Source organism: Cricetulus griseus, chromosome 3 (assembly GCF_003668045.3).
Source record: "Cricetulus griseus strain 17A/GY chromosome 3, alternate assembly CriGri-PICRH-1.0, whole genome shotgun sequence".
Classification (NCBI taxonomy): domain Eukaryota; kingdom Metazoa; phylum Chordata; class Mammalia; order Rodentia; family Cricetidae; genus Cricetulus; species Cricetulus griseus.
The window spans coordinates 14,372,791-14,397,624 of record NC_048596.1 but is presented as its reverse complement, the minus strand read 5'-3'; the positions used below and the strand labels follow the sequence as shown (position 1 = coordinate 14,397,624).

Genomic DNA, 24,834 nt, shown 5'->3' with positions numbered 1-24,834 from the left:
TCCAGGGGAATCCAACACCTCTGGCCTCTATGGACACCAGCACACACAAGCAAATACCCACCCCTCCCCATATCCATAAAATACAATAATTTTCTCTTTAGAAAAGGAGAAAGGGCAATGAGATGGCTCAGCAGGTAAAGACAGTTGTTGCCCAGCCTGACAGCCTGAGTTTGATCACTGAGGCAGACATGGTAGAAGGAGAGAGCTGGCTCCTACAAGTTGTCCTCTGATCTCTACGCGCGTGCGTGCGCGCACACACACACACACACACACACGCACGCACGCACGCACGCACGCACGCACGCACGCACGCACGCACACACGCACACGCACACGCACACGCACACACTAAGGCACACACACATGCACACACACATAAGAAGCAAACAAACAAATAAGTGTAATTTAAATTTAAAGGTGGATGCTAATAATCACACCTTCTTCACCAGGTTACATGAAGGTCAAATGAATAAATATCAGGCATGTGACACTATTGTCACCATTTTTTTAAACTGGTTATCAGTGTCTGTGAGCCATATCCACAACAGATTTATTCAGACTGTGACTACTCAAAGTTTGGTCCACTGACCAGAAGACCCAGTATTGTGTTGGGGCTTGTTAGAGATGAGAGTCAGGAAAGATGGCTCACACCTGTAACCCTAACAACAAGGGAGCCCAAGGCAGGAGACTACTCATGCAGTCCAGGCCTGGAGTTCAAGGCCTTCCCCTAGACAGCTAAAGTGTGTCTCTTCCTCAAAAGGTGTGTGTGTGTGGGGGGGCAAGGATAGAAGGAAAGGAGAGGTGAGAAAGGGAGGGAAAGAGAGAGGAAGGACGGAAGGAATGGAGGAAAGAAAAAAGGATGGAAGGAAGGAAGGAAGGAAGGAGGAAGGGTGGATAGATGGATGGATGGATGGATGGATGGATGGATGGATGGATGGATTCAGGGACTCAGTCCTAGGAGCGCTGAATCAGAATCTGAACTTGATCGGGCTCAGAGGGATTGGTATCCACAGAGGAGGACATACCCAGAAACTAGGCAGACACTGGGCTATCAGGGAAAGAGGTCAACAAGGGAGACTGGCTTGCAGATCCATGTCAACATGGCCATTTGACCTGGGAAAACTGCTGCTGTTGCTGGAGCCGAGCAAGGGTCCTACACATCGACCTGGTGGCACAGCTTGGTACCTGGAGCAGCTATAGAGGCGCGGTGGTTGAGGCCAGGCCTCCAGAGCTTGGGGGATGCTGCAAGGTCAAGCGGCGGCTTGCTGGAGTACCAGGTACTTAGGAGGTGATCCACCTGCTCTCGGCTGGAGATCGCACGCAGGTGGGCCTTCCCGCTTCCACCATCCAGGTCCTCTGGGGGCTCTGGGAGCTCCTGTGACTCCGGGATTCCACCGCGATGTAGCCCCAGAGCGCGCAGCTCGCTTTGCATGCTCGCAAAGAAGTGCAGTACACAGCGGTGTGCGAAGTCCCGCGCATGCTCACAGCACGTCTCATCGAAGAGCTTCTGCTCCAAGTCCACATAATTGCTCCAGTATCTGCGCTGTAGGAAGACTGTCTGATCGAAGCAGGGCCTCAGGCAGCGGGCTAGGAAGGCCACCACTATCAGCAGTAAGGTAATACTCCAGCCGATGGCCTGGAGGACGAGAAGGCATTAGTGAGATGAAGTGGGGCTCTAGCGTGTGCGCTCCAAGGCCCCTCCCCTTCTCTCTGCCCTTCATCACAGCTATACATTTTCGCGTTCATCCTCCGGATTCATCCATCTAACCATCTCTCCACCCAATCACCCAATCACCCAATCACCCAATCACCCAATCACCCCTCCCTTTGACTATATGTCCATCACTATCCCATCTAGCCATTCTTTCATGTGTCCTTCTTAGCCATCCGCCTAGCCGCCCATCCACTCGTGCCTCCATATTCTTCTTCCTGTTTATGGCCCACGCATCCGCGCATCAACCACTTCATCTTTTTACCCGTCCTCATATACATTTCCCATCCATCCTCGAAACCATGCTATATTTTGTGAGGCAGGGAATGGGGCTGAGGGCAGCATCCTAGGCCAATGGTGGGGGACGCCGGAAGTCATTCTCCAATGCTGGAGCCCACAGCTGCCCGGCTCATCTCCTCTATCAGAGCCGCAGCCTTTCCCAGGCCCACAAACATGAAAATCCTTGGCACTTGTAGATGCATCCCGCCCTTTACACAGTTCCCTTATTTGGTCACACACAGGCTCCCTCACCAAACAAGTCGAGTATTTTATGCATGAGCATCAGAAAAATGAAAAAAAAAAAAACTTGAGAAGCCAGGCATGATGGATAACTTAAAATGTAGGATGCAAACCCGGGTCTGACTGAAAGAAAACTCCATGTTTTTTCTGCTGATCTTGGGAGAGCCTAGACTGCTGTACATCTTGAGTTCTGGTCCTCTTACCACACCTCAAGCCTGCATTTCCTCTGAGCCTAAATGTTCCCTTCACTCCAGAGAACAGGGCTTTTTGGAGTTGTGAAGACATCCCATGTGTAACGGGGTCATAAATGCTCCAGGATGGGCACAGGCCAGCTCAGGCTTTGGTGATGGTGGTGGAATTGGGAGCCTCGGTAGAGGTGGGGCTGTGGATGTCCCAGGATAGTGGAGAGGCTACCCAGTAATGATCCAGGCAGCTGATGAGGATCTGCTTTGTAAGGAGATAGAAGGACCAGTGACATAGATCCAGAAGCTTGCCTTGCCTGTTACAAGTTATGTGACTTTGGCCTTGTGAACTAAAAATTCCCAGAGCCTCCATTGCCTCATCTGAAATACCAGATGCTAACAACTGCCTTCATCCCAAAGGGTTATTCTGAGAATTAGACAAACTGATGCACAGAAAATACTTAGCACAGAGCCTGACATGGAAGCATGCAATAAACGGTGATTATCTTATTTTCAACTAGTTATGTTCTAGGTTGTGGGGAGGCAGGTATTGCAGGAAATCACCAGCACTCTTCTGCCATCCAGCTCCTGTGACTTCGGGAAGGTAGGCACCTGGTGCATGCTCTGGGTAAGCTGGTGTGGTAGTCTGAATGTAACTGGCCCCCAGAAGCTCACAGGAAGTGGCACTATTATGAGGTGTGGCTTTGTTGGAGTGGGTGTGGTCTTGTTGGGGGAAGTGTGTCACTGTAGGGGAGGGCTTTGAGGTCTTATATATGCTAGGATCCCACCCAGGGTCTCAGATGACCACTTCCTGTTGCCTGCGAGATGTAGGACTCTCAGCCGTTTCTCCATCACCACGTCTGCCAGCATGCCTCCATGTCCCACCGTGATTGTAATGCACTGAACCTCTGAACGGCAAGAGTTCATTTGGAAGAGTTGCCGTGGTCATGGTGTCTCTTCATAGTAATAGAAACCCTAAGACAGTTGGTATCAATGACCCACTCACTGTTCGCTGGGACCCAGTGGTAGTAGTCCCAATGCCCTATATCTCCTGCTCTCGGTTACGGCTCCAGAAGTGAGGGACATCCTTGGGAAGTCATGTAGACCCAACTCAGCACTAACCCCAAAGCAACACAGGATATATGTCTGAGGGTAACCATTGCTGTGAAACACCATGACCAAAGCAACTTGGGAAGGAAAGGATTTGGCTTATACTTCAACATCATACTCCATCATTAAGCAAGTCAGGACGGGAACTCAAACAGGGCAGGACCCTGGAGGCAGGAGCTGATGCAAAGGCCATGGAGGAGTGATGCTTTCTGGATTGCTCCTTATGGCTTTCTCAGCCTGCTTTCTTATAGAACCCAGGACCAGCAGCCCAGGGGCGGCCCCACCCACAATGGACTGAGCCCTTCCACATCAGTCATTAAGAAAATGCCCTTCAGACTTACCTATAGCACATCTTATGAAGGTATTTTCTCAATTGAGATTCCTTCCTCACAGATGATTCTAGCCTGTGTCAAACTGACATGAAACCAGCATAGTATCTATGAGGGATCAAGGCCCGGGCAGGGCCCTACTTACCTGTGACAGGCACCGCAGGTATCGAGACACAGCCTTGCGTGCGGGGCTGTCTTTAACCATCTCATCCTCCTTGCAGGGCACCTTGGCTAGGAAGAGCTGTACCTGACTGGGGGTCATGTTGGCAAAATCCAGAAACTTCTCGGGGTCAACGGAGTTGCTGAAGGCACACACAAAACACTTCCCGTCAAGGAGGGCCAGAAGGATCCAGACCATGGGTGCTGCTAGGGCTCGCTGCAGCACGGAGGAACACATGTACCTAAAAGCAGAGAAAGGGGGCTTCAAAGGACAGCCGGCACGCAGTCAGTGGGAACCCGGCTTTCAGTGTGGCCACTTCCTAGCTGTGACAGCTTGGTTACGGTCTCTCTCTCATATTCTCTTCCCCTACCCCCTGCTTCTCCCAGCATGGCCTTATAGATGCCGGTTTGGCCTTGAACTCTGTGCAGTAGCTTAGGATCACCTTCAGCTCCTGAGCCTTCTGCTTCCTCTGTCACAGGAGTGTGCCTTCCCATCTGGTGGATGCAGTGCTGGCATCCAGCCCAGGCCTTGGTGCATTCTAGGCAAGCGCCCCGCCAACTGAGCTACATCTTCAGCCCTTGACCACAGTTCTCAGTGTCTGTGTCAGAGATTCATCCTCTGGGAAGCAGGTCTGCTAAAGGAGCACACCCAGGGCTGAGGAACGTCAACTTAGGGATGCCTTGCTTTCAAAGCATTCAGCGGAGTGGAGCTTGGCCCCAGCCAGTGGGCTTTAGGAGCTGCTAAGGCTTACCAGCTGATTCGTATCCACATGCGACCCTGAGGTGACAACAGGATAGATGCTTGTCTCAGGAAGCATCCAGGAAAGGAAATGCAGCCTTTAAAGAAACTATTGTGTCTTGCTGCATGCACCAGACAAACAAAAGACCTTCTATTCACCTGATGGAACAAATGGGACCCAGATAATTCCTGGAAACCCTGAATCGTTCTTATGATTATAGTAGTGGCCATGGAACGGTGAAAAATGATACGAGCGGGGGAGGTGCCTGATGTTGCCAACTGCCCTGGGTAGCAGAGACGTGTGTGGGACCCTACCTGATGATGCCCAGGTCCTTCTTCCGGTGTCCTGCTGGCCGGCGCCATTCCTCCACCATCACCACAGACTGTCTGTTGACCAAGAGACCACAGAGGAAGAGGGCCAGAGAGGGTGTGAGCAGCAGGCCCAGGCCATAGAGGGCATTGTAGCGTGCTAGGCAGGGGCAGTTGAAGTCGAAGGACGAGTACATCTTGACTGTGACGGCAGCCAGCAGAAGGCAAATGCCGTTCATCACTGACTCCGAGCTGGACTGAAGGTTCTGGAAGAGCATTCGGAACCTATCCATGACTGCAGCTGCTTGTGTAGATCTGTGGGTGGGACACAGGCCTGGCCGCTCAGTGATGGGCCTGGGGGCCACAGGAGGGTGTGTCTCTCTTCTTCTTAGGCCCACAGTGGACAAAAGAAAAGGCTGCCTGCAGCCTCCAAGCCTATTCTCCAAGGCGTAATGGAGACTAAAGGTAGAGGCCGGCTTTCTCTAAAGACACCTCTTGCCAGGTGATTGCCACTCCCTCCTCTGTAGGGTGAGTCAATCTGTGTCCTGCCAGACCAAAGCACCTCTAGGCAAATTGGCCTGCCTCTCCCTGATTCCCTCCACAGCCCTTGTGTCTGTTTTCAGGGTTTGTATACTCAGACAGACAGTGGATGGGGCTCCTGGGAACAGGCAAACTCTGGGCGTGGTGAAACAAAGCGTAGATGGAGCAAAATTGTGCTCCGATGGCCTCTGATGAAGTCACAACCTAACAGCCCATCCCAGGGACATTTCCTGTGACATTTAGGCTGGGTGGGGGCTGGGAGGGGTGTCAACTCCTCTCCAAAGGCCTCCTGGAAGAGGAAGAACATGGGGCCCATCTCGGGGTTTGCTTTGAGAAGGGATGTGGGAGGCAAAGGCCTTCCAGGAGAGGGCAGGATGAACCACACGGTGTTCTCGTTTGCTGTCTGTTGCTTCCACACAACACTCTGATGAATAGCAACTTGGGGAAGGACAGGGTTTATTTCAGCTTACAGGTTACACAATCCATCCTTGAAGAAGGGGAAAGTCGGAGTAGGAACTCAAGAGGGAACTTGAAGACAGGCCTGCTTGCTATTCCACACAGCATTAGTTCTGACCAAGGAACTCACTTCACAGCCAAGGAAGTACAGCAGAGACCTCGGAGGGATGGTGCTTCCTAGTTCACAGAGGTTTATGTTTAGCTAACTTTTTTTATTATGTAACCGAGGACCATCTGCCTAGGTAGTGGTCCCACCCAATCCACAGTGGACTGGTCTCTTTTACATCAATTAACAAGCAAAACAATCTCCCACAGACATGCTCACAGGCCAGTCTGATCTGGACAGAGTAACGAGTCTTTTTCTGTCCCACCAGCCAGCTCCAAAGGAATGACACAGAGACTTATTAATTGTGAAAGCTCCACCTTAGCTTAGGCTTGTCCCACTAGCTCTTATAACTTGAACTCCTTTAACCCACATTTTACTCCCTGGCCTTTTACCTTTGTTTCATGCTGTATGTCTTCCATGTCTCATTGGCATCTCCTCTGTGCCTTGATTCATCTCCTGTTTCCTCTCTCTGCCCGGGAGTTCCGCCTATGCCTCCTGCCTAGCTATTGACTGTTCACTCTTTATTTAACCGATGGCAGCACTGTATCTTCATACCGTGTATAAATACCTCACAAATTCTCTCCTTTTGTCTAAAGAAAAATGAAAGGTTTAGCTCTAATACAGTAAAATTATATACAATAAGAACAATTATCAAGTAAGAATTATATTTGTAATGTCTAGTCCATTTGTATTTAGCAAATTTGGGGAAATTACTTTATTATCTAGAGTGTCTTGGTTAGTCAAAAGTTTTGTACCTAATATACATTCTATCCTAACTTGTATTACCAACCAAAAGCTGTCTTTTCAGACCTTAAAATTTTTCTTAAACAACTTAAGCTTTTATGTTTCTCAACCTTACAAACTTTACATCTTTTATATATTTTTTTTTCTGAATTTGGTAACAAGGAAGACTGTATAACTATTTACTCTTTAACCTCATCAAAGCCCCAAGAAGGATATAATATTACCTGATTAAACAAGTGCAGAGCAAGCAACTTCCAAAACTAAGAAACAATGGGGACATTCGGTTTCCTGGACAATCACTCAAGGTTCCTCTGTAACATTGGGGCATCCATCTTTGACCCTACAAGCCTTGAATTTCACACAGGCTTTATTGTGAAGCAGGAATTTTGAAGAACTGTTCTACCTTGTCTTGACAAAGTTTGGCAGTCACCTTCTTTTGTGTCCTGCTCATCTAATTTGAACAGCATACTGCCAGCCGTTGAGGCAAGAGCACTTTCTTGCTTTGCCATATTGAAAGTAAGCTCCGTATGGAGGCTCTTCTATGTCCATTATCCTTTTTTGAAGTAAATTGGTGCTGCCAGGAGCAGATGTGTCTCACTGGCATGTAAAGCCTTATGTTATTAAAATATCAGAAGGCCATATTCAATAGGTCTCTGAAGTTTTTGAAGACCATATGTCTATATAAAATATATTTTTGACCTTGAAAACATACCTAACATGACTGCCAGTTTGATTATTATAGATGATTACCTACTAATCTGTATTTCTTAATTATATATTACATTTTAAAGTGAGCTGCATAGGTACAATACCTTAAACAAGAGTAGAAACATAAATACAATATAACAAAAATGACCTTAAAATTGTATCAATATAAAAAATCCATGCCAATGTAAAATATTTGAGGTTAGTAATTGCTTATTTAGTTTAAAAGTAGATTTAATAATCTATCCTTTTATCCTATCATTCTTATGATATATTATATTCCCCCTCTTTTCAGAATGAGAGCCTAGAATCTAATCTCTTTTGCTTTAGTTTCCTCCCTTGACTATGACTAATAGCATCTTGTAATCAACCCCCCTAAATGATGATATACAGCCATAATCCACTGAACAGACAGAAACCACCACCCTACCTTTTGAGAATTTGGGTGTCATCCTCTTAAAATTATTTCCCATTGTCTGGGGACTACAGCATCTTTGGGGGACCCTGAGAAGGTTGGGATAATGGTCAAGTCCTGGGAGAGCTGGTTGTACTATTTTTTTTTTTGTTGTTTAGTCTCTGTGTGATGGGAAAGTGTGGAGCTTATCTTAAGTCTTGGCTGGGTAGTGGGGCTGGACCATCTCAGCTAGCAGCTTTGGAGCTGTTCTGGATGCAGAATCTTGAGGAAACTGCAACAGAGCCATTCTGAGAGGGTGGATTTCCTGGGCTACTTATCTTTACTGGTGTCTGGTTCTTTTCTTTCTTTTTTTTTTTTCCCTGACAACACACAAACTTTTAAAGGTAACATATATATATATATATACTAACACAAATATGAAATATGTGGTGTTCATAAGTCAGTCAAAGATGATTTTATGTTTTATGTTTGAGCAGGTAAAAGGCATCTGTTAATTTGGACTGCATAACCAAACTGTAATATAAATCTCTATCCATGCCATATAAAAGGATGGCGTGTAACAATATGTCAAAAGGACTCTGTAACCAACCAGATTTATCATGCCTCATTCAGTCTCAGAGCTGTTCCCAAGCAGAGGGATCAGAATGCATGTCACCTGTCCTGCGGTCTTTCCTGGCTTCCTCCCTCATGTCTGTAGCCCAGGTCCTCAGGAGGTCTCCCTTGGTCAAATCTGACCTTTGTTAATTTTGAAAGAATCGTACATAGCTTTTCATTTCCTGTGGAAACAAAAGCACAACCCTTCCCCAAGATAACACACTTCCCAACTTCCATTCTGAAGCTAAGGCAGCTCTAAAGTACATAGGCTGGTTTAATCCATCAGTGCCTTTTATAACCCAGCATCTCCAACTGCTGTTTTCTGTTCATTAGCATCTTAAAAAGGTCCAAACTCCCTCTGTTATAATATTTTTCAACCTTACATGGATTATTTTTTTATTACTTTATTCTTTAAAGACTTTGTTTTCAAACTATTTTTGTGACTGTCTATACCTCTTTCTTTCTTTCTTTCTTTCTTTCTTTCTTTCTTTCTTTTTATTTATTTAGCACCTAAGTACCTTTTTAAGCATATTGTACCTGTTTAGGGTTTTTTTCGGGGGAGAGGAGGGTTTGTTGTTGTTGTTGTTGTTGTTTTGGTGTGTGTGTGTGTGTGTGTGTGTGTGTGTGTGTGTGTGTGTGTGTGTCTGGACCTGGCTTTTGTGTGTCTGCAGCCATGTATTACAGCTCTCTCTCTGACCACAGGAGAAAAATCTTTTTTAAAATTTATTTATGTAAAATTTTATTTTACGTGCATTGGTGTTTTTGCATGGATGTCAGGTACCCTGGGACTGGAGCTACTGACAGTTGTGAGCTGCTATGTGGGTGCTGGGAATTAAACCCGGGTCTTCTGGAAGAGCAGTTAGTCCCCTTAACCACTGAGCCATCTCCTCAGCCTCCCAGGAGACAAATCTTAAACCTCTAGGCTACCACCAAAGATGGGCACTGGAAGCTGGCTCTACCCTCTCTCCGTTCTGTCAGAGCCTAGCTTCATGCTGGCAGGTACCCAGGCCCAGAGCCGCATCCACCTGCTGCAGCTCTGGGAATTTGTTGTGTCTCTCTATGGCAGGAGTTTTTAGCCAGTGTCCACTGCTCAAGTGCTCAGCTGCATAGCAGGGCCTCTGTATGCTGAGCCTACTTGAGAGATCACTTTCTCAAGCCCAATGTGGAGGTTCAAGTCCCATGCTGGGTGCCATATGTAAGCAGTCTTTCTCTGTCCCACCAGCCAACTCCCATATAACAACACGGAGTCCTATTATTAATTATGAAAACTTGGCCTTAGCTTAGGCTTGTCCCACTAGCTTTTATAACTTAAATTGCTTTATTATGTTTTACCATGTGGCCTTCTGCCTTTCTTTCCTGCTGTATGTCTCATTGGAGACTCCCTCCATGTCTCATTGGCTTCTCCTCTTCACCTGATTCATCTCCTGCTTCCTCTCTCTACCTGGAAGTCCTACCTATACCTTCTGCCTAGCTATTGGCCGTTCAGCTCTTTATTAAACCAATCACAGCAATACAAAAATCCCACTCTGTACAAATATCCCACCACAGGGTAGTCCCTCAATTGCTACTCCATTCTCAGGTACTCCAGGCTGTGTTAGGTTGACAGTAAAAGGTAACTGGGACACACAGAGTGTATAGAGGGACTGACAGGGTTAGCTGCTTCTCCATCTTATTCTGTTGCCATCTAGGTCTGGCTGCCACTTGGCCCAGGACTGCCTAAATACTGCTTCCACCACCACGCTATCCTCAACTGTGACCAGGTCAGGTGTCCTTTAGCCCCTGAGCTAGGACTTTCCTAAGTTTCCCTTTCACCACTTTGCCAGTGCTGCTCCCCTCCCCTCCAGAGTCCACTCATGCCTCTGTCTCATCCACTTTCCCAGGGAGCTCACACTCTGCTTTCTGTCCCAGCCATTGTGATGACCTGTGGAGCCTTACTTCTCATCCAGCCCTTGTAACGTCCACCTCACCTTTGCCTGTTAGCAGCCTTTCCTGGATGTGGGGGGTGGATCTCCCAAACAGGCCAGATACATCCAGCACCAGGACCTGGGCTGCATTTTGCTTCTGTTAGCATCTGTGTTGCTGCTAAGCACAGAGTAAGTGAAAGCGAAAGTCTGTTCTCAAGTCCCGGATGCTCTCATCCCTTTCAGTTCATCTCTGGCTTTGTCCTCGCTGTTCCTGAAGCTTGGCCGGTACTCACCTTCTCGTCTGGTCCTAGGAAGCAAGGAATGGGCTATAGGTCCTGCCTTCGGCTTCTCTCCATCTTTGTCTGTCTCCCTTTGTCTTTCTCTGTCATTTATTCTTTTTTGCATCTCCCCAGCGGTTCTGTGTGGGATGTGCCTCTCTCTCCCCAGCGGTTCTGTGTGGGATGTGCCTCTCTCTCCCCAGCGGTTCTGTGTGGGATGTGCCTCTCTCTGATCTTCGTGCTTCCTTCACTGTCTGGGGGCTCATGCCTCCCTTCTATTGTTCCCTCCTAGCCTGCCGAGTCATGGGAGGGATCTCACAGATCTGCAGAAGGATTTTTGTAGGGGTCATTTGAGCCTATAGTTTAAGACAGACCATCTTAAATATGTCCTACAAGTTTAATAACCACTCATACACTAACCAGCAAAACCTGGGTCTCATTTATTGACTATTTCTATCATTTTTGCATCTTAAAATGATGTAAGTGCTTTGCCTATGCACATTTGCATAAATATGCAGAGGCCAGAAGAGGGTTTGGATCACAGTTGTTAGCTGCCGTGTGCGTGCGTGCGTGCGTGCGTGCGTGCGTGCGTGCGTGCGTGTGTGTGTGTGTGTGTGTGTGTGTGTGTGTGTACTAGGGAAACCCCAGTCCTCTGCAAGAGCAGTAAGTGCTCTTAACTGCTGAGCCATCACCTGTCCAGGCCCCACTTTTGCTTTTCTGAGCCTGGGTCTCACTGGTGGCCCAGGAGGCCTGAAACCCACAGCAGACCTTCCCCTCTCCTGTTGAGTGCTAGGCTCACAGGCACACACCACCTTGCTGGGTTATGTTTGTTTTTCACTAGATGTGTAATAGATCTGTCTCCCTGAGACAGAATTAGCTGTTGGGGAAGAGGGCCAGGTGAGGCCTTGGAGGTCAGCAAGAGTGACTTTGAACAAAGGACAGGTATTTGGGCTCAGATATCTTCTAATGTAACGTAGGCCACATACGCCCACGCATATACACACACATACATAAGTATACACCCACACACAATAATTGGTGAATTATTTTCTAAAAAATGCATACACATGTGGAGGTGAGAGGATGTTTGACAGTTGGCTGTCTTCTTCAACTGTGGGTTCTGAGGGCTGAACTCAGGTTTTCAGACTTACACACTTAGCTATCTTGCAAACTTGTTTACACATTTAGCTATCTTGCTGGCCCAACATATACCACGTTTTCCAGTAGAGAGTAACCTCTGTGTCAGTATTCAGGCTTCTGTACTGGCCTGTCCTTGGAGTTCAGACAGGATAGGCCCTCAGCTGCAGCCTCTAAGAGCACTGCTTGTGCATATTCATTGTTCCCTTTTAACAGGGCCCTGCCCACCACCTACTGCCCCCCTTCCTCTCTCCTGCTGCTCCTGCCCCCTTCTCCTCCTCCTCCCTCCCCCCTTTTTTGGCTTTAACATTCAATTCTTTTTCCATTCCCCTTTTTATGATCCTTTTTCCCTAATTAAAAAAAAAAAACCCTCTGCTCGAACTCTGTCACATGGTATCTTTCTCTCGCACACTGCTTTTATTAAGTTACAAATACTGGTTATCCTGTGTGAGGTTACAGCCTGATGGGATGGACCTAGGGAGGGAGCTGGAAACCTCCTACACCTTTCAACCTTTCTGTGATCAGAAAAAGATACTGTCCTGGCTCAAGGTCAGTATCCTGGCTAAGGGATCAAGAAATCTCAGCCCTCGGGAGGCAGAGACAGATAGATCTCTGCCAGTTCGAGGCCAGTCTGGTCTACAGAGTGAGTTACAGATCAGGCTTGTCTACAGAGTGAGAAACCCTGTCTCAAAAAAACCAAAATGAAAAGAAAAAAAAAAAAGAGGAGGAAGGAACAGGACTGGAGGGTGATGATAAGCACCCTGTGCATTGTAGTCTGCAGGGTCGGTGACCTTCGCGCTCCAGCAGCCTCTGTCTAGTCTTGGAACTCTCTAGGAAAGGGTGAACAACACTCCAGGACAGTTTGGGGACAGCTTTGCCAAGGTCTGTCTTGGACTAAGAGGTGGGGCAGCTCCAGGTCAGCCCAGGGGACCCTACAGCACTGTGGGAGGCCACATGGTTGCCACCACTTGCCCTGTTAGGTATTTACTGAGAAATGTTTCAGCAAGGACAAAAATCAAGAAGGATGCCCACCACAAGTTAAGGAAATAAGCCAAGTGGTGGTGGCACAGGCCTTTAATCCCAGCACTTGGGAGGCAGTTCGAGGCCAGCCTGGTCTACAGAGTGAGTTTCAGGACAGCCAGAGCTGTTACACAGAGAAATCCTGTCTCAGAGATGAAGGGATGGCTGTAAATTAAAAAAAAAAAAAAAGTGGTGGCGCACACCTTTAATCCCAGCACTCGGGAGGCAGAGGTAGGCAGATCTCTGTGAGTCCGAGACCAGCCTGGTCTACATAGCAACTAGGTTAGCCAGAGCTACCTAATAGAGAGACCCTCCTGCAGCAAAAATAAATAAATGAATGTAAAAACAGTAAAATAACTTTTAAAAATCTGTTTTCAGAATGATCTATTTAATAATGATGATTTTTTAAAATTCCCAATGCAACTGTAAAATATATTTATTGGAAAAACTCGATTAAGGGACAGGATAAAATGCTGGTCCCATTTTGTTGCCTGAAGCCTGGGTCTACCAGGCTTCTTCAAGGAGAGAAGCAGGGAGAAAGAGGAGAAAGCGTGGGAAGGAATAGCATATAGAGCTGATGTTTGTCACTGTTTGAAACTAGACAACCCCGCCGCCGCCGCATGCCAGGACTGTAGCTGTGCTCTTCCTCCCCTCTCTCCATGCCAGGACTGTAGCTGTGCTCTTCCTCCCCTTCTCCTCCTTCCTTCTTTCCTCACCCTTTCTTTCATGAGTTGCTCAGCCTGTTTCAGCCTCCTCAGTAGCTGCGATTGTAATCAATATGCCCACCTCTAATTCTTGGAAGACTCTTTGGGGGGGGATTCTTTTTCTTTTTCTTTTTTTTTCTTTCTTTCTTTCTTTCTTTCCTTCTTCTTCTTCTTCTTCTTCTTCTTCTTCTTCTTCTTCTTCTTCTTCTTCTTCTTCTTCTTCTTCTTCTTCTTCTTCTTCTTTCCAAGACAGGGTTTCTCTGTGTAGCTTTGGATCCTGTCCTGGCACTCGCTCTGGAGACCAGGCTGGCCTCGAACTCACAGAGATCCACCTGCCTCTGCCTCCTGAGTGCTGGGATTAAAGGCGGTTCGCCACCAACGCCCGGATGGAAGTTTCTTTTAAAATGTTTTTCTAATGATTGTGTGTGTGTGGTGTGTGTGTGTGTGTGTGTGTGTGTGTGTGTGTGTGTGTGTGTGTGTGTGTTCCCACCTGTGGAAGTCAGATGAGGGGCCTACATTTCCTGGTAGACTGCAGGTGATTTCCAGCCAATGGCATGTGACCAGAACTCAAGCCCTCAGAGCAGGAAGAACTTTTATCTTCAGAGTTCCTAAGGAAGAACCTTAAAAGTCACATTTTCCTTTTAGTGACTAGAAAAAAAATTCTTCTCAACATTTGTGAGCACATATTAGTTTGCAGTTGGAAGATGCTTGTAGAATACATCGCTGGTTTCTATCTTTGGTTTTATTTTGAGTTGGAATCTTGTAGATAGATTCTTGGGGTTCTTCTAGATTTTTTTCTTTTAAAAGGGCTTGAGGGGCTAGAGAGATGGCTCTGTGCTTAAGAGCGCATATTGTTCTTGCAGAGCATCCAGGTTTGGTATTCAGAACCCACACTGGGGCCTCACAGTCTCCTGTAACTCCAGACCCAACATCTCCTCTGGGTTCTGTGGGCAATGCATTCACATGTACACAGATCCACACACAGACACACATACATATGCATAGTTAAAATAGAAAATAAATGTAAAGGACTTGGTATTTTTGAGACAAGTTAGCTTCATCGTTCCTGGAGTCTCTGCTGTTATTTATGTATTTATCTCTTAATTTGTTTTTTGAGACAAGGTCTCATGATACTACATGAGCTGACCTGGAACTCATGATCCTTCTGCCTCAGCCTCCTGAGTGCTAGGATTATAGGCACATGCCACCCTGCCGGGCCTGGAGTTCTTATTATTAAGAGGTCTGTTAGGAATGTCTGCCTCCGCCTGATTCAGGTATGATGGCAAACTCTTAGAACCCTGAATCTTGGGAAGCAGCAGATGCAGGAGGATTGCTACAACTTAGAGATTTGTCTGGTCTGCATAGCAAATTCCAGGCCCAAGTTTGACCCTTTATCTCAGCCAAAAACTAAACCAAAACAAAGCCAAAACAACTAGGTGTGTATGTATGCATAGCAACTATTCAGAAATATCTGTGTGGTTGTCACTACTCTGTGGAGAATGATCACGCTCTCCCCAGGTTTCCTTACAATCTTCCTTTCAAAGGAAAGGCCTTGAATGAGTGACCCTCTTCTCTCTCAGGACTGGAGGGTTACTGTTCCCTTCTCATGACTAGCAGAGGAGCAGGGCTCTCTCTGTCTCCAAGTGACCTGATTGGGGTCAGAGGCTATACAGAGCCTTGTGGTGCCAAGATGGAGAGGATGATAGTGAAGACAGTGAAAGAGGACTACCTAACCAGTAGCACAGGACCAGCTGGGAACAACTTGAATTAAATCCCTATTTCATTCATTTTCATAGGGTCCCACTGTGTAGTCCAGGCCAGCCTTGAACTCGCTGTGCACTTCCTGCTGGGATTATAGGCATGTGCCACCATGCTCAAACCCCATTCTTCATACCAAAATAAATTCCATGTCTCTAAGTTTCAAACATGCAATTAAAATGAAAACACTGGATGAGAAGATGTAGATCAATGTTCTACTCATCAGAACCTAGGCCTCCGTGCGCAGCGCTCAGGATCTGCCGAGAAAGACAATAGACTTTTTGTGAACTAGAAACTTGTGGCCCAGTGTGGTAGTGAATGCCTGTAATCCCAGTATTTGGGAGACAGAGGCAAGAGGATTAGCCCATTCAAGGTCAGCCAGGTTGAAGAACCAGTTTCAGAACAACCCCAGCCACACAATGAGACAGTGTTTCCAAGAAACATTTAAAAAATGAAAAGAAACAAAATAAACAACACGAAAAATGCATGAGCACATACCACACAAAGGCTTGTGTGATTTACTGGCAGAAAGTTCATTTGAGTTGTTACAAAAGATGTGAATAGTCCTTCAGAAAAATGGACACAGCAGCCAGGCGGTGGTGGCTCAAGCCTTTAATCAGAGCATTTGGGAGGCAGAGGCAGGCGGATCTCTGTGAGTTTGAGGCCAGCCTGGTCTCCAGAGTGAGTGCCAGGATAGGCTCTAAAGCTACACGGAGAAACCCTGTCTAGGGGGGAAGAAAAGGACACAGCAAGCTAGGGGTGCAGCTCAGGTGCCAGGGTGCTTGCCTAGCCCCACAAACCCTGTGTTTGATCCCTAGGGCCACATAAACTGAGTGAGTTGGCACACACCTGTAATCTCAGAACTTGAGAAATGAAGACAAGAGGACCAGACGTTCAAGGTTAACTTTCAATAAGTAGAGACTTGGAGTCCAGCCTAGGCTATAGGAATCCCTGTCTTGAACTCAAACAAATGCAAACAGGACCAAGGATCTGGACTGGTTATCCCAAGAACTGAAAGACATGTGCCCAAAACTTGTGAGTCTCATTTACAATGAAGCTTGTGCCATTTAACATTTACCAAGGAGTTAGAAATGAACATGTTGGCTGGGCGGTGGTGGCACACGCCTTTAGTCCCAGCACTCAGGGAGGCAGAGGCAGGTGGATCTTTGTGAATTGGAGACCAGTCTACAAGAGCTAGTCCTAGGACGGGCTCCAAAGCCACAGAGAAACCCTGTCTCAAAAAAAAAAAAAAAAAAAAAAAAAAAAAAAAAAAAAAAAAAGAAATGAACGTGTTGATAATCCTCAGTGTCAGCAAGGCTTACAGAAATAGTCACTTTGATATTCAAATGTTGGAGGGTAAATATGGAGGGCTCTGTAAGAGAGTTTGCCAGTATATTTAAATAGATGCCCTGCCAGAAATAATTTCCTTAGCTCTGAGTTTGCAGATGTGCAAACGTTCGGATGTGACCAAGATGAACAAACAGGGATGTTCATTATAGCTTTGCTATAGTGGCAACCAAGCTGGAAACAACCTAAATTTCATCAGCAAGGGGACTGTTTAAATGAGACATGGCACATTTGTGAAATAGGGTCTGTGCAGCCAATGAAAGAATGAAGCAAACCTGTGCCCTTCGGTAATCTCAAAAGGCATTCTTCACATGTTATGCAGTGTGTTATCCATTCTAAGCATACCCCCAACATACATACTTTATATTATACACACTGTTTTTGCACAGTTATTACCACTGGTGGGCAGAACTAAGAGGAGACTTTTACTTTCTATTTTATACATTTTCTGTTGGACTTCAAAAAAACTATGTTCTTGTGACTTTTATTTTGAAAACACCAGTAGAGGTTATTTGGGTGGGGGAATACCTATGGAATTTTTGTTTATGTAACCAAGGCTGGTCTTCAGCTTGTCACCATCCTGCTTCAACCTCCTGAGTGCTGGGAGTATAGACATGAAATGTGATTTACATGCCTGGCTTAGATTTCTAAGTATGTTTCCTTCTGTGATCAGAGGAATATTCTTAAGACTTATTTAGTGTGCTTGTGTCTACCCATGTGCTTACCTAAGCAAGCACACGGAGATCAGAGGGGTAGTCTGTGGGAGCTGGGTTATTAGTTTCCCTCTCTGTTGTTGGGATATAACACTTTGACCAAAAGCAACTCTGACAAGAAAGCTTGTTTGTTTCAAGGGTCACAGTCTGTCATCTAGGGAAGCTAAAGCAGGGACTCACAGCAGGAACCTAGGGCAGAAACTGAAACAGAGATCATGAAGGAATGTGGTTTACTGGATTACTTTCCATGGCTTATACAGCCTCTTTCTTCTACAAGCCAGCAACACCTGCCACCTGCCACCTGCCACCTACCCAGGGTGGCATCGACCGCAATAGGATTGGCCCTCCCAAATCAATCATTAATCAAGAAAATGTCCCAAAGACACACAGACAAAGCCAATCTGATGGAGGCCAATTCTTTAATTGAGGTCCCTCTCCTGAGGTGACTTTTTTTGTGTGTCAAGTTGGCAAAAACTCACTAGCCCAATTGAGCCCTTGTCAAGTTGACACAAAACATATCATTGTTAAACCAAAACCTTTCTTTTCTTGTTGATCCCTAAGATCTCAAGTATCACCACGATGATAAAGGAATAAGCCTCTGATACTGTAAGCCAGCCCCAATTAAATGTTTTCCTTTTTAAGAGTTGTTGTGGTCATGGTGTTTCTTCATAGCAACAGAAACCCTAACTAAAACTATAAATGTTTTTAAAAACATGATTAAAGGGGCTGGAGAGATGGCTAAGAGAACTTGCTGCTCTTGCAGAGGACCTGGGTTTGGTTCCCACACCCACATCAGGCAGCTTCCGACTTCCTGTAACTCTGGCTTCAGAGGATCTATTGTCGTCTTTTGGCTTCCATGTGCCCCTGCAGGCTCTGTCCCTGAGCTGTGCCCCAGGCGCTATACATTCTAGACTTTTTCTTTTCAGAAACAGAGACAAATGAACATGAGCTTTAGAAAATTACTTTCTCTTTTGCTTTAACTAACAAGCTATAGAAGTGGATTACAATGACTAAGTTCGTCGATCTGGTTGAAGGGCACTGGTTTCTAACTTATGAGATATTTCAGTACTATACCTGGGGCTTCACGTGGAGAATCTAGGACAAAACAGGTGGGTTAATGGCTTGGGGAGATGAGTACCAGGACAGTCTCCTGCGTTTTGTCTACTCCCCAAGTCCACCAAAGCCAAAGTGACTTCAGACTTTCTTTTACCGCCTTCCCCTTTTCCTTGAGACAGGATCTCACTCTGTAGACCAGGCTGGCCTGGAACTAATAGAAATCTGCCTGCCCCTGCCTCTTGAGTGCTGGGATTAGGTGCGCGCCATCATGCCAGGCCTCCCTTTATCCTTTGCTGATGCTCACAAACACATAAGATGACAGCCATCTCCAGCTCTCCCAGTGGGAAGCAGCTGTTGTGTGTTTGTGGAGAGACTGGACTGAGAAGGAGGAGTCCCAGCTCTGGGGTAACAGTCTGCTCAGTGAGCCAAGCCAGAGAGCATGGCCTTACTGGGCACACACAGATGTCTACCCTGGATACCTTGAGGCAGTGAGGTGTGTGCCCGTGAGTGCTCTGAAGAGGGCCTTGGCTTTGCCGAGGCTGAGGAATGCTTGTGTGTGGTTTGTCCTTCTTTGGTCAGTTGCCACAGTGGGGAGGAATCCTGTCAGGATGAAAGATGAGAAAGAGGCCTTGGTAAAGGAAGTATGGTGGGAGGGTGGACATCTATCTCAGTGGCTATCGGAGGGCCCCGTTTCTTCTGTAACATTTCCTTTGTAAGAAAGAAAGTAGTAAATGCAAGCTGCAGGATATATATTGTCCTTCCAAAAACAACTTTGCCTTTCAAAGGCAGCCAGGGTCATGAGCATCCTTTAAGCAGAGGCCCTCAACCTGTGGGTCCATGACCTTTGGAGTCACATATTGGGTACTTACATTACAATTCATAACAGCAGCACAATTACAGCGCTGAAGCAGCAATGACAAGAATTTTATGGTTGGGGTCACCACAACATGAGGAACTGCACTAAAGGGTCACAGCATCGGGAAGGTAAAGCCACTGCTTTGTGCATTAGAGAGTCGCAGCATCAGGAAGGCTGAGAACCACTGTTTGTTTTAAGGTATTTTCATTAGCCTGAAGCTCTCTCCACCATTGGTTCCCGTGATATTCTAGTGCTCCCTAGTGGTGGATGGAGACAATTTGAAATGAAAGGGGATGAGGAAGGGAGGCCCCTTGGGTTACCTTTGGGTGTGTCTGTGGGACCCCTCCTGAGCTGCAATAACTGTCTGGCCGAAGCTCATCCCCACTGTGTGTTAGGACAAAGTGCATTCGGTGTGATTTAACACTACTGGCTTGACCGGGAGAGGCGCCACCAGACTCCCATTTGTCTTTTGACGTTTGCCATGAAGGGGTTTTACAGCTTATGCAGTCGTATTTCTCATGCTCTCCCTTTATGAGTCCCTGGTCTTTGTAACATTCCTGGGAGGCTTCCTTGCCAAGTACAGGCCATTTAAATTATCTATGAGAGAACAGGATGCTTGGGTATTGTACTCACTTTAGCCCCTTTCTTAGGATTCACTGCTATCTGTCTCTGTTTTGTGTTCATTAGCAGCTGTCTGTTCCCCGGCTAAAGAACCTGACCAGTGAGGGTCTCTGAAGATGGAAGAGGCTGGTCCCTGGACACAATGGAGGTATTGTTCTTGCAATAGGTGTCTCCTTCCTGCTGAGGTATGACGGGATTCCAGGGAGGCACCGGCACCCTACTGCAGGGATCTGAACTCAGACCTCCTAGAGTTGTGACTTAGCACTCACCTCTCAGCTTCTAGGCAACCTCACTAAGCCTCAAGGTTCTCCTGTGTCAATGGGAGGGATAGAAACACCAACAGCAGGGTGCAACTCACATAACTGGTCCCAGTGAACTAGCTCAGGTACTACAGGACTTAGCACGCAGAGGAAGTAACTGCTTTGCAAATGCCACTTAGGCTGAAGAGATGGGGCTGAGTCTCTTCCAGAAGACCCAGGTTAGATTCCTGGCGCCCACATGGTGGCCCACAGTCCTCAGTAACTCCAGTTCTAGAGGATCTGATGCCCTCTTCTGGCTTCTACAGGTACTGTTTGCACCCCTTACATAGGCACACAAGTGAGCAAAACACCCATTCATATACTTTTTTGTTTTTGTTTTTGTTTTTCGAGACAGGGTTTCTCTATATTGCTTTGGAGCCTGTCCCCGAACTCACTCTGTAGACCAGGCTGGCCTCGAACTCACAGAGATCCACCTGTCTCTGCCTCCCCAGTGCTGGGATTAAAGATGAGTCACCACCGCCTGGCAAAATAGCATTTTTTTAAATGAAAAAATTAAAAGAATTTCGTTTACTGTAATTTTCTGAGCCAGTGGCCTGAGAAGGATCAATGGGAGCTTGGATGTGAGGTCATCACACAAGTTTCCCAGGTGGCTTTTGTTTTCCTTCCTGCTCTTGGAGGAGACTCTACTTATGCACTGAGCTGTAATGAATGGGGAGGCTAGAGTCAAGCTTGGGTTTTATCCATGGGCACCCTAGACCCAGTACTTAGGCCCTATTTTTTGTTTGCAATGATTTTCATTCTGTTTTGGAAGAAAGAACATGAAGTTCAGTGGGTGTGGGTGTGGGGAGGACTGACAGGAGTTGGGGAAGGGGAAAATGATAAAAAATAGATCAAATGACCAGGCGTTGGTGGCACACGCCTTTAACCCCAGCACTCGGGAGGCTGAGACAGGTGGATCTCTGTGAGTTGAGGACAGCCTGGCCTATAGACCGAGTGCCAGGACAGGCTCCAAACCAATACAGAGAAGCCCTGTCTCAAAAAACCAAAAAACATCATATATACATTGTTTTTTTTTTTATGACAGGGTTTCTCTGTAGCAGTCCTGGCTGTCCTGGAACTCACTCTGTAGTCCAGGCTGGCTTCAAACTCATAGAGATCTGCCTGCCTCTGCCTCCCAAGTTCTAGAACTGAAGACATGCACCACCGTTGCCCAGCTTATGGAAAACATTTTTAAATAAAAAAATTGGCTAGACCAATAGGCCAACAAAGCCCCAGGGATTGTCCTGTTTCTGCCTCATGTTCAGATTTTTGTTTGTTTTCACATGAGCTCAGGTCCTCATGCTCCCATGCCAAGTACTCTACTGACTGAGCCATCTCCCCAGGTCTGCTAATTGTTCAGTGAGTGGGCATTGGACAGTGGGTGAAGCACGTCCCAGGGAATACAGCAGTGTGGTGTTCCCAGGTTCAAAGGAAGCCCACTCTTTGCCTGGTGGACTGTCCTTAGCTAGCTCTGGGCTCAGCATCTCAGGGAGCAGGGAAGGAGGAAAGCAGACCCATGGCCAAATATCCTGCTAGTTTAGCAACATGGTTGTAGCTGGAGTTTCTTTCCAGCCTGGTCAGCGGCCAGTCAGTGTTTTATTCATCAACCAATAAGAGAAACATATATGCAGAAGGACCTCCCCCATCACATGGCTATTAAAGGACTCCAGTCTTTGAATTCAGCCAAGTGGGCACAGTGAAGACTAAGACAGAAGGGAGGAGAGTGAGACAGAAGGGGGCAGAAGAAAACAGAGGAAGAAGGAGAGACCAGAAGGGAAAGTAATGGGGTGGAGAGGGAGTTTCCCAGAGCTGCTATTGATAAAATCCTGATCCCTCTCCTCGTCTCTGCCTGGGATCCTCCCTTGTCCTACTAGCTGGTGTGAACACACACACACACACACACACACAGATCTGCACTGCTAAGAGAGGGGTTTGACAGTGTCAGCGAAGCCACCAAAACAGTGACTTCATCTAGCTCTAGTCCCCCCTGCAGGTCTCTCCTCCCTTTTCCCTTCCAGGGTCGAACTGAGCTATGTCCTTGTTGCCCTTAAGCTGTCTTGTGGGAGGGAGGGCTTAAAAGTCTTGGTTTTGCCCAGTGTCCAGAAGAAGGAAGGCGGCTGGTGCTCCGTGATTGTCTGACTTGTGTTTACCCAGAGTCGAGGACACCTTGGAGGGGTCCACTCCCATGGGTCACATTTCAGACACAACCTCCTTCTTTAGGTCCCTGCCTGGCTACAGACCATAGCCTATAGACTATAGCCAGGTGACATTTATCCGAACTCCCCAGAAAGACCAATGGAAGGAGGGTGCAAGGGGGTGACACTAAGGGGTCCTACTGAGACTTGTGCTGGGTGGTGCCACTCAGCATGGCACCTGCATGGCCCTTCACATTCACACTTCCGTGGCATCCTTGTCTCTACCCTGTCAAGCCCTGTCATCCTCCCATGATATATATATATATATATATATATATATATATATATATATATATATATTTTAACTTCTCAAGATAGGGAAAGTTTGAGTACTGTTCTCAGCCCCCTGTCTTTGTCTACGATATTGTACTGAACAGGGGGTCACAAATGGCTGCCAGCCACATCCAGCAACCAGTCCTCAACTAAAACCAGAAAGCAGAGAAAGATTTAGTCCATGTGGTCATATTGGGAAGAGGGACAAACAGAGTCAGCGACACCGACACCACCCCCTGCCAAGTCCATTTTTGGGGTCCTAATGTAATATTAAAGTTTGAACAGAGCACTAAGGATATGCACATCTAAGCAGATTCTGACTCCCAAGTTCAAGAAAATAATTTCACTTTCCCTTGGCACTCAGGCTACTCAGCAGCAGAGAGCCTCCACACCTCTGGACTATCAGGAAAGCCGCTGTCCCTCCCTCCCTCCTTCCTTCCCTCCCTCTGTGCTCTTTGGCCTTCATTTCTCTTCTGCTTTGCCCATAGCCCGAGCTGAGCCTGTGTGGGGCCTGTGATATCTGGCTGTCACCTATCTCTGGGGCCTGAGGTCCACCCCCATCCCCTACCCAGCTTTCCCAAGAGACAGAAGTAGACTTATTCCTCCCAGAAGGACCCAGAACCTCTCCAGCTACTGTCTACAAATCCCAGCCAGGAACTGCTCTTCACACACACTCCAGGGGAATTAAGTCTCCTCTATACACACTCCACATACTTATTCTGACTAGTAAAGTGCCTGATCTCCCCAGCTGCTTCTCTCTCTCTCTCTCTCTCTCTCTCTCTCTCTCTCTCTCTCTCTCTCTCTGTTTCTCTCTCCTCCCACCGTGTGTGTGTGTGTGTGTGTGTGTGTGTGTGTGTGTGTGTGTGTGTACAGAACTGAGTATATATACTGCATAGTAAGTAAGTTCATTTGTGGAGTGTAGAGGCGAGTATGTTAATGTGTGTAGCTATTAAGAACCCACAGATTTCTGATGCATGAGTCATCAGTTAGGGATAAATGTTGGGAAGAAGCTGCCCATAAATAAGATATCAGTCCCTGACCCGACCTGCAGCTGGTCAGCACATGATCCCAGGCATCCCGGAGGGAGGTTGGGGCTGGGGCTGGGGCTGGGGCTGGGGCTCTGGCGGCTGGGGCTGGGGCTCTGGTTGTCTCTTTCCTCTAACTTCAGGGTGTATCTCTCACAGGTATTTCGAGCTTGCTTGGTGTCTCTGAGATTTAAGGATGTAATGCCTGGAATGAGATGGGAGTGAAAGGCAGGAGAGGAGAGGGGACTAAAGGGTGACTCAGACCATTTCCAAGGATCCCAGTAGGGGTTTACTGCTGACAGGCAGAGAAATCCATTCATCATACAGATACTTTTGAGAATCGGTCATGCAGCTACCCCCGGGGGCTAGGATACCATCAGGAATGTAGCTGCGGAACTCTCCCCTCACCAAGCTTATTCTCTCCTGGGAGAGGCAGAATCTAACGATGCAGAAAAGGCTGCTTTTAAAAACTACGAGAAAGGGGCTAGAGAGATGGCTCAGCAGTTAAGAACACTGTCTGCTCTTCCAGAGGACCAGGGTTCAATTCCCAGCACCCATATGGCAGCTCACAACTGTCTGTGACTCCATTTCCAGGGGACCTGACACCCATGTCAGAACACCAAAGCACATTGAATAAAAAATAAAGGAAGAACCCTGTTTTTTTAAAAAAAAAAAAAAACACGAAAAGAACGGGATAATCACACATGAAAACGGCAGGGGATGCTTAGCTGGGATGGCCAGGGAAGAGAAAGGCATGAGCTAGGCCTACATACTGAGGATGGGTTCTATGGAGAAACTTCCAGAAAAGGACGTGTGAAGCGCCTACGCCCCCACTCGCGCCTTCCAGGACTCTGGATCACCGTGGCTGGAGTCAGATGAGAGACTGAGGGATGATTTAGGAAGACTGTTGGAGGTGGGATGGGATGGACTATTTTCTCCCAGATCCAAGTAGGAAAATGACGTCCCCTGCTGCAGGTTGCAGCGCTGAAGAGTCACGTGAACAGGACATTTACAGAAGCCCCTTTCCTCC

At 47.0% G+C, this 24,834-nt stretch overlaps 1 protein-coding gene across 7 annotated transcripts; it reads right to left on the bottom strand.

Moving 5' to 3' along the window:
* Positions 1 to 395: 395 nt before the first annotated feature.
* Positions 396 to 10,993, bottom strand: Calhm3 (calcium homeostasis modulator 3). 7 transcript variants are annotated; one of them, XM_027407085.2, is made up of 5 exons: positions 10,586 to 10,992; positions 6,553 to 6,750; positions 5,065 to 6,231; positions 3,997 to 4,252; positions 396 to 1,636 (listed from the first exon to the last, which is right to left on the bottom strand). In XM_027407085.2, exons 3-5 carry the CDS (start codon positions 5,349 to 5,351, stop codon positions 1,154 to 1,156), a joined length of 1,026 nt encoding a protein of 341 aa, XP_027262886.1. In that variant the 5' UTR covers positions 5,352 to 6,231; positions 6,553 to 6,750; positions 10,586 to 10,992; the 3' UTR covers positions 396 to 1,153. The 7 variants fall into 7 exon arrangements, with proteins under 7 accessions (XP_027262886.1, XP_027262884.1, XP_027262885.1 ...); XM_027407083.2 differs by having other exon boundaries at positions 5,065 to 5,373; XM_027407084.2 differs by having other exon boundaries at positions 5,065 to 5,373; positions 10,816 to 10,992.
* Between the last annotated feature and the right edge of the window lie 13,841 nt (positions 10,994 to 24,834).

Excerpts from the sequence above, each read along its gene's own strand:
- Calhm3 (XM_035441782.1), bottom strand. The coding sequence starts at position 10,689 with ATGCTAACAGAAGCAAAATGCAGCCCAGGTCCTGGTGCTGGATGTATC. Across the intron at positions 5,374-10,585 it reads AAGGCTGCTAACAGGCAAAG|ATCTACACAAGCAGCTGCAG; the intron begins GTGAGGTGGACG and ends TCCCACCCACAG. Across the intron at positions 1,637-3,996 it reads ACCTGCGGTGCCTGTCACAG|GCCATCGGCTGGAGTATTAC; the intron begins GTAAGTAGGGCC and ends CTCGTCCTCCAG.